Source organism: Siphateles boraxobius, unplaced genomic scaffold (genome assembly GCF_051911475.1).
Source record: "Siphateles boraxobius isolate OS27281-9 unplaced genomic scaffold, OSU_SipBor_1 16, whole genome shotgun sequence".
Taxonomy (NCBI): Eukaryota; Metazoa; Chordata; class Actinopteri; order Cypriniformes; family Leuciscidae; genus Siphateles; species Siphateles boraxobius.
Genome location: NW_027508766.1, coordinates 1700001 through 1709705, shown reverse-complemented (window position 1 = coordinate 1709705; position 9705 = coordinate 1700001). Strand labels below are relative to the sequence as shown.

Here is a 9705-nt window from a genome sequence, read left to right as displayed (position 1 = left end):
TCTGTTCATACATCTAAGTCAGGGGTAAGCCAAACTCGGCAGGACAGTGGCCCTCCAGGGGCAGGTTTGGACCCCTTTGCTACAAAATGCTGTACGTAAGCTCTGTACATACACAAACCATTTTGTGTTATGACTACTGTAGCATTTGTTCTGGACTAAATTATTACTGATACGCTGACACATCGGTTTGATACAGCAGCAGTCATTGTTTGATGTTTGATGATCAACAAACAGTAAAGTCTGATTGAGATGATTGTTTGCTCCTTTATCTGTTACTGGTTTGAGTTCCACACACATTTGTTCAAAAGAGACTCACTTATAAGACAATACTGCATAATGAAATTGTGTGCCTTGAATTCATTCAGTTGTGCTCGACAATCACTAAACCTGTGACATGAAAATTCTGCTTGTATGATAATTTTTTATTTTCGGAAATTCTTAATTTTATATTTTAGAAAACTGAAGAGTCTGGAAACACATTTATCCATACTTCTCTAGAACTGAAAATCCCTCAAATCAAATTCAATAATTTTATTCTGCAAGTATGCTTTAAATTGATCAAAAGTGACAGTTATGACATTTATATGTTACCAAATATTTGTATTTCAAATAAATGTCGAATCAAGAACTTTTGAATTGGTAATGGTTTTCACAAACACATCAAACAGAACAAATGTTTTCAACATCGATATTAATTAAATTATTCTTGAGCATCAAATCCATATATTAGAATGATTTCTGAAGGATCATATAACACTGAAGACTGGAGTAATGATGCTGAAAATTCAGCTTTGCCATCACAGGAATATAAATTATTCAAACAGAGAAGAGTTATTTTAAATTGATAAAATATTTCACAATATTACTCTGCAAAAAGTCTTACAAAAAACACAGTGTAGCATAGACATTTCTATCGTGTCAACAGAAAGTTAATCATAATTGTAACAGTACAGAGTACACCTAAAACTCTAACCCTAAAAGAAAACTTGCAATTTTAGTATTATGAAAGAGCAAACTTCCTAAAAAAAAAAAAAAAATCCCCCCTCTAAATCAAGACATCACTGAATGTCTACAAAGGGAGATTTTGTCTCACATGCACACAGAAATAAGAGATCCACTATAAGTTCAGGTGTAACAGAAGGCTATTTACTTCCTTTGGTGTTTGCAAAAAACAAACAAACAAAAAAAAATCTAGTTTACAAATGCCTCTGCTAATTAATATGCTGACAGAAAACACAACTCATAAAAATGCATTTCTAATAAATAGCAATACAGTGCAGTCATCAATTTACACTTCACTGATTTCCACTAAAAGAGGAAAATGAAAATGAAATAAACTTGAACAGAGGCACAGAAAAAAAACCCTACAAAATACGATGTGACGGAGACAAATACAATTTGCTTTGTTTGTAGGTAAGATCTGAAATGGAAGTGAAAGCCACACCTGCTACTGCTGACTTGTCTTTATCTTAATTAAAAAACAAAAACCTCTTGATAATTGTGCTTGCCTTACATAGCACATCTTATACAAACAAAACTTGAAGAAAATAAAATAGAGGACAAAAGCACTACTGGAATATTTGCATCAGAGCTGCACAACATTTTTGCTTGGGTTAAAAACATGATAAAATTTCCAAGGACTACATCACACAACGACATTCTTTGAATGTCTCAAAGACAACTCATCAGAAAAATTCCAAGCACACACACACAAACAAAATCCATTTCAAAGATGCTTCACTCAATCTTCACTCAAAACCTCAGCTACATTAAACTGAGTGAGGCACTTGGAAAGGGTGGTTTCAAACTAATCTGCTATAGTGACAAAAACCAACCCTCCTACAGATCTAAAAAGCTGTGAACAGTGGCACCTCCTTCCTACAACATCATTCCCAATTTAAGCAGGAACATTTATAAAAGCTTGCCTAAAAGTGTGATTCAAAGCGTGTCAGCACAATATGTGTATATTGCTTGTACGGTACAATGATGTTACAGATTACAGTCAATGGACGCATAAACAGGATGACAAGAAACAGAGTGTGTCTTGGAAAGCAGTTTCATGGCTGAGCACTAACTGAATTCTTAAAAGAGCCTCACGCACATCTACTGTCACGCTATAGGACAAGGTGAGCCTAGTTACCAAAATGCAGATACGACTGAACTGGCGAACATGAACAAAAACCAAAAAAAAAAAAAAGCTCACATTTAGGGGAACACGAAAAATCTTAATTCAAATCTGTCTTGCAAGCTAAAATTGTCATCCCATACACACTACACTTCACTAATTCTCCAACCACAGGATTTGTGCTTGTAAACACCATTTAAAAAAAACAAAACCTTTTCATATAAATATATACATTTGTTTACTTATAAAAAGCTACTTTGCGCTTTGACTTCTTCGCAGCAAATATATAGACATCTTTCACCTTTTTTCCCCTGCATTTTGTCCATCTATGAACTAAGATGTCCCTGGATCTTGGCAAAAAGATTCTAGGTAAGGCTATAGAAACCTAGCACCTAATGGTAAATGGGCGAGATTTGCAAAAGCAGGGACGCAATCAAATCCATCTTCACTGCTCTATGGTAGGCTGGTGATGTCACGTTTGGGTGGGGGTCCATCGGGTTTACAGCTGCTTCCGTTAGCTTTGTCTTCAAACATCATAACCCTGTAGGAGAAAAGAGGAAAGTAATTCAATTTCAACCATCAGATCTAAAATATTCCAGAACAATGATGTAGATGTATATTATATGCAAACTTTGCATAATGAATTTAAATAAATTAACTCCTCTTGGCACCTAGGAGTAATCAGAACCTTGATTTAAAGTGGAAAATCAAATGTCAAAGTATTAGATACATTTATGGTAAACTATTTAAGCCATTAGATTTGCAAGTATTTTTAAATGCAAGTTTAATCTTCCAACCACTACAAGGAAATGTGTGTCCATTAAAGGATTAGTTACTCAACAGAATATATTCCTAGTGCGTGCGTGCGTACTAGGAATATATTCTGTATATACGCACGCACGCACACACACCATTTCTGCTTGGGTTAAAAACATGACAAAATTTCCAAGGACTACATCACACAACGACATTCTTTGAATGTCTCAAAAACAAGTCATCAGAATAAATTCCAAGCACAAGCACACACACACACACACACACACACACACACACACACACACACACACACACACACACACACACACACACACACACACACACACACACACACACACACACACACACACACACACACACAAAATCCATTTCAAAGATGCTTCACTCAATCTTCACTCAAAACCTCAGCTACATTAAACTGAGTGAGGCACTTGGAAAGGGTGGTTTCAAACTAATCTGCTATAGTGACAAAAACCAACCCTCCTACAGATCTAAAAAGCTGTGAACAGTGGCACCTCCTTCCTACAACATCATTCCCAATTTAAGCAGGAACATTTATAAAAGCTTGCCTAAAAGTGTGATTCAAAGCGTGTCAGCACAATATGTGTATATTGCTTGTACAGTACAATGATGTTACAGATTACGGTCAATGGACGCACAAACAGGATGACAAGAAACAGAGTTTGAAGACTCACTCCCTGTGTCTTGGAAAGCAGTTTCATGGCTGAGCACTAACTGAATTCTTAAAAGAGCCTCACGCACATCTACTGTCACGCTATAGGACAAGGTGAGTCTAGTAACAAAAATGCAGATACGACTGAACTGGCAAACATGAACATATCTTAATTCAAATCTGTCTTGCAAGCTAAAATTGTCATCCCATACACACTATACTTAGTACACTGTACACAGTGTTACACACGACACTTCACTAATTCTCCAGCGTTTTGAAGTCCAAATCAATGCAGTTTCAAAGGTCTTTGAAGTGCATATATATATATATATACACAGGTCCTTCTCAAAAAGTTAGCATATTGTGATAAAGTTAATTATTTTCCATAATGTAATGATACAAATTAAACTTTCATATATTTTAGATTCATTGCACACCAACTAAAATATTTCAGGTCTTTTATTGTTTTAATACTGATGATTTTGGCATACAGCTCACGAAAACCCAAAATTCCTATCTCAAAAAATTAGCATATTTCATCCGACCAATAAAAGAAGTGTTTTTAGTGGTCGACCGATATGGGTTTTTTGATGGCCGATGTCGATATCTTAGAGAGCAGGGTGGCCGATGGCCGATATAAAGCCGATATTTATATTTATATATATATATATATATATATACATATATATACATACATATATATATATATATATATATATATATATATATACACACACATATATACACACACATATATACATGCATACACTCACACACACTTTAGATTTATATAAATCAATATTTAATAAATTTAATAAATTTAATACATATTTAAAAATCTTTAAAATAAACATGCTTATGCCCTATACTAGATGCCAACTTCTTGAATCTGCAATCCTATTACAGAATTTTTCACAAATAAAGTAATTGTTTAAAAATATATGAATATGTGAATAAAAAGGACATACACCACACAGTGAAAACAACATGAATATGACACAGTGGGCAACTGGATATAGCACAGCATATTTTAAAATGAAGGTTTTAAAGTGTTTCGATCGCATCTCCTGCGAAGCTGATCTTCTGTTCGCATTGACTCACTGCGCACGGACCGTCACTCGCAGGAACACGTTTATGCAGGCTACAAACGCACTCTTCACAAGATATCACAGCTGGATTCGATTAAATCTGCAAGGTTTGTGAAATTAAATGTTTATTAGATATTCAGAGATTTGTTTAAATTATGTAGATGCGCATTTGCTGAATGTTGACAGTAAATGAGAAAGTATTTTAGGCTGATTGTTTGCCTTTTCGGTTACAAATAATATAAAAGCAAACGTATTACTTTTTCGCATACCGTTTACTTTCTTTGAACAGTTCTGTAGCCACCGGTTCTGTCTAACAAAATATTAGATCTGACTGACAGAGATCGTAAACTAATGAAGACGGAGAATGTGAGTGAGCGCTGTGTTCTCTTCTCAGGTGCTGGTGTACTCAGCGCCGCCCGTCAAAATAAAAGTCCCGCTTCCAACACATCGGCCAATCAGAAAAACTTATCGGCCGGTGCCGATATTTTAAAAAAGCCAAATATCGGCCGATATATCGGCCGTGGCGATATATCGGTCAACCACTGGTTTTTAATACAAAAAAAGTCAACCTTCAAATAATTATGTTCAGTTATGCACTCAATACTTGGTCGGGAATCCTTTTGCAGAAATGACTGCTTCAATGCGGCGTGGCATGGAGGCAATCAGCCTGTGGCACTGCTGAGGTGTTATGGAGGCCCAGGATGCTTCGATAGCGGCCTTAAGCTCATCCAGAGTGTTGGGTCTTGCGTCTCTCAACTTTCTCTTCACAATATCCCACAGATTCCCTATGGGGTTCAGGTCAGGAGAGTTGGCAGGCCAATTGAGCACAGTAATACCATGGTCCGTAAACCATTTACCAGTGGTTTTGGCACTGTGAGCAGGTGCCAGGTCGTGCTGAAAAATGAAATCTTCATCTCCATAAAGCTTTTCAGCAGATGGAAGCATGAAGTGCTCCAAAATCTCCTGATAGCTAGCTGCATTGACCCTGCCCATGATAAAACACAGTGGACCAACACCAGCAGCTGACATGGCACCCCATACCATCACTGACTGTGGGTACTTGACACTGGACTTCAGGCATTTTGGCATTTCCTTCTCCCCAGTCTTCCTCCAGACTCTGGCACCTTGATTTCCGAATGACATGCAAAATTTGCTTTCATCCGAAAAAAGTACTTTGGACCACTGAGCAACAGTCCAGTGCTGCTTCTCTGTAGCCCAGGTCAGGCGCTTCTGCCGCTGTTTCTGGTTCAAAAGTGGCTTGACCTGGGGAATGCGGCACCTGTAGCCCATTTCCTGCACACGCCTGTGCACGGTGGCTCTGGATGTTTCTACTCCAGACTCAGTCCACTGTTTCCGCAGGTCCCCCAAGGTCTGGAATCGGTCCTTCTCCACAATCTTCCTCAGGGTCCGGTCATCTCTTCTCGTTGTGCAGCGTTTTTTGCCACACTTTTTCCTTCCCACAGACTTCCCACTGAGGTGCATTGATACAGCACTCTGGGAACAGCCTATTTGTTCAGAAATTTCTTTCTGTGTCTTACCCTCTTGCTTGAGGGTGTCAATGATGGCCTTCCTGACAGCAGTCAGGTCGGCAGTCTAACCCATGATTGCGGTTTTGAGTAATGAAACAGGCTTGGAGTTTCAGACTCAGGAACCTTTTGTTTAGAGTCAATTAGTTGATTCAGATGATTAGGTTAATAGCTCGTTTAGAGACCCTTTTCATGATATGCTAATTTTTTGAGATAGGAATTTTGGGTTTTCATGAGCTGTATGCCAAAATCATCAGTATTAAAACAATAAAAGACCTGAAATATTTCAGTTGGTATGCAATGAATCTAAAATATATGAAAGTTTAATTTTTATCATTACATTATGGAAAATAATGAACTTTATCACAATATGCTAATTTGTATAGAAAGCTAGAGATCACAAGTGCACTGCAAGAGAAAAGAAACTGGACCAGCTTGAGGAACCACAAAGGCTGGATCAGATAAAACACTGGTGTTTTGGAGATATGAGATCAAAGTGAGAACAGAGGATGACCGTGACGGTGAAGAACTGGTTTTGAGTCCGAACAGGATTCCTTTGTGTTATTGTAACTGTACCATCTGTTAAATGTTGTCCACCAGGTCTACCACAGTCATATCCGTTTCATTTAACTCTGCAATGGTATTTACTTGATTCAACATACACCATGACACCTCCAATGGTTGTTCCACCAACATGTTTTGTACTGCAATTCACTTTTGTGTGAGACTTCTAAACTGCAGTCTGTGTCCACTAAAAAACCTTGTGAAAACGGCTTAAGATGGTTTCAATGAATCATGAAACTTGGCACAAACTACTGTTTGTCGCAGACAACTTCAAACTACAACCATTTCTTTCACAAAAAAGAAACGGAAAACAAGAAGTTGAAAGTTTTGTTTATCGCTTCCACTGAGACTAGGGAGGTGTTCAAGGGTACCCGTGCCAACATCTACACTTGAGTCACTAAAAGCCATAGCTGCATCTCCTACCCCACCCAACAAGATGCACGTGTCTGTGTGTGTGTGTGTGCACACACAAATGTTACTGTATACAAGTGTGTCCAGGAAAATATTCATTGTAAGTAGGGATACTCTGATCAATTGGCCGCAGATCGATATCGGCCAATAATCACATTCTATGACTCCACTGGTAGGCACTAAATTTGGCCGACCTCATGAGCCAATCGCAATTCGATGACGTAACCGCAAAAGGTTGCCACTGACGTGCATGTAAACAGTATACAGATGAAGCTTTTGGACCACGTTCTGCTTTGTAACTGCAAAACATTAGTAAACCATAGTTAATGGCACAACTTTAATTAGAGCAGGTTGTCTCGACACACAACAAAACATGATGCATAGATCTTAAGAAAATCCTCACAGTGTGACGTGACATGCTGCCTAGCTAAAGCTAAATCACTTCCAGGATCTGATCTTGTTGCAATCATGACAGTGTTTTCCAACATCATTTAAAAGTTCAAACAATGGAAACTGGATCTCAGGTTTGGTGGGTAGGGAGACGGGATGATGTGTCGAGACCAACCAGACACTATTTTATAGCTGGAGTGCGCTTGGATTGGTTTGATCGCTCAGATTGACAGGTCTTGATTTGCCATATGCCATAGAATAGGAGCGCACAGCTGAAAGAGCGCTGGAAGATCATCACTCATCAACCAGGATCTTTTTACTTATTTATATGCAATTATAAATATTTTTATGCTTAGTGGCATTTGCACATGTAACTTATGTTCAGTTGTTTCTCACTTGTTTGGAAAGGTTTTCGGACTTTTAATAAAAAGCTACCATGGTTCCAAATACCATGTAACTTTTGATTGCTTTAAGGTATCAACACAAAATTTGGCCCAGATGCAATTGTTGTGTGAACAACTTAATTAATGACTTATACTTTCTAATAACAATCATGTCAAGTTTGAATAACAACAATATAAATCAATAAATTGCATCACCTTTCTGTTTTTTGTTACAACGACATTTACATTTGTCAACAAGACCACCAAAACAACATGTTTTTTCCATTTCATTTGATAATTCCAAAATTAATAATTGACAGCCACAGTTTAATTTTAATTAGTCACTCAAGGCCATTTAGTTATTGCCTTAGGTATCGATTTAGTATTGATATTGAGGTACCAAGGCTGTACTGTACCAAAGCCTGGTATTCTGGTATTGATTCAACCCCTAGTGTCTCATGACGATGACATCACCTGTCACAGCAGATCCCTCTCCCACTGAGAGACAATGGCACAGATATGCTGATCCTGCACTGGATGTGCTGACAAGATTAAACACACACATGCCAACATATCTAAAAATAGCTGGACTCAGTTAAAGCAGGAGAGTCCAACAATTCTGCATAATGGCATTTGCTAATGGACATGCACAAAGAAATCGCAGGAACATGTTTAAACACACAAACTTACAGTTTGAGAACAGCTGATCGCTTGCCAAGCATCATTTTCACAAAGTCTCTGTAGTTGATGGTGTCGCTGACGCCCCCCGTCACCTCCGAGATCATTTTCTTCATCTCCAGATGAGTCTTTGGCACACCCAACTTCTCCATCATTCGTTTCATGCCCATCATGTCTGCCAAGGAAACGCATACAGCCATCATACAAACACCTTCATCATACCAACAGAGAACTACTACACAGAGACTTGACAGCTTGACAGATAGATCTCTAATAAAGATGGCATGGCTGACTAGTTGTCCATCAATGAACTAGTCAATTAATGAGGTCATTATTTAGCCCAAATATTTGTTGAATATCTGTCATTAACGCTTGTGAAGCATGCATTTTTTTTTTTTGAGGTGTGGTATCAAGATTAAAAAACAAAACAAAACAAAACAAAACAAAACAAAAAACTGCATGGTGACATAAAACATGATATAAAAAAAAAAATCAGCCTAGTTATGAAGTTTACTTAAAACAGACTAGTTATGTAGTTTTGCACAACCCTAACACTTACAGAAATGCATTTAAACTTTAGCAATGTGCTGGGTGTGTGAAACAGCCACAGGGCTGATACTACAACACCAAACAAAGAACTGTCACTGTTTATCTGCCCACTTCATTTGCATTAATGGAAAGATTTCAAAGACTTATTTTATCCTTGTGTATTAAATTTTGTATCCCACACACATTGTACAGTATATGCCCCTCTCTCCCATATAAACATAGTTGCTAATCACAAACCACACATTTGTGCAAGTATAGCATGAATCATCCACTTAAGTACCCTCATTTCTGTGGCACAAACTTTCAGCTGTTTGGATTCACTACCAGAAATGATGGCCTATGCCACTTTCCTCCAACATCTGATATGTTCAAGCCTGTCATCTGCATAGAAATACATTTCTGAGTGAAACATTTTTATTAAAGATTATTTTTTTTGAAGATTTGATTGCATTGTGAAAAGTGAGCTTGAGCTATAGTCCAGTCATTTTAAGCCAAAATGGTTGTTACGTTCTATACGGTTTTGCTGGGCTTTGTGCTTGGT

The 9705-nt window shown here is 37.7% G+C and overlaps 1 protein-coding gene across 1 annotated transcript in view; it reads right to left on the bottom strand.

Moving 5' to 3' along the window:
- Positions 1-1124: 1124 nt before the first annotated feature.
- The window catches only part of aif1l (allograft inflammatory factor 1-like), a 37288-nt gene continuing 28707 nt past the window's right edge, over positions 1125-9705 (bottom strand). Inside the window, exons 5-6 of the mRNA XM_077231066.1 lie at positions 8628-8790; positions 1125-2666 (exon numbers count right to left, since the gene is read on the bottom strand). Of these exons, the coding sequence (XP_077087181.1) occupies positions 2579-2666; positions 8628-8790 (251 nt within the window). The 3' untranslated portion in view covers positions 1125-2578. The remainder of the gene's footprint in view (positions 2667-8627; positions 8791-9705) is intronic.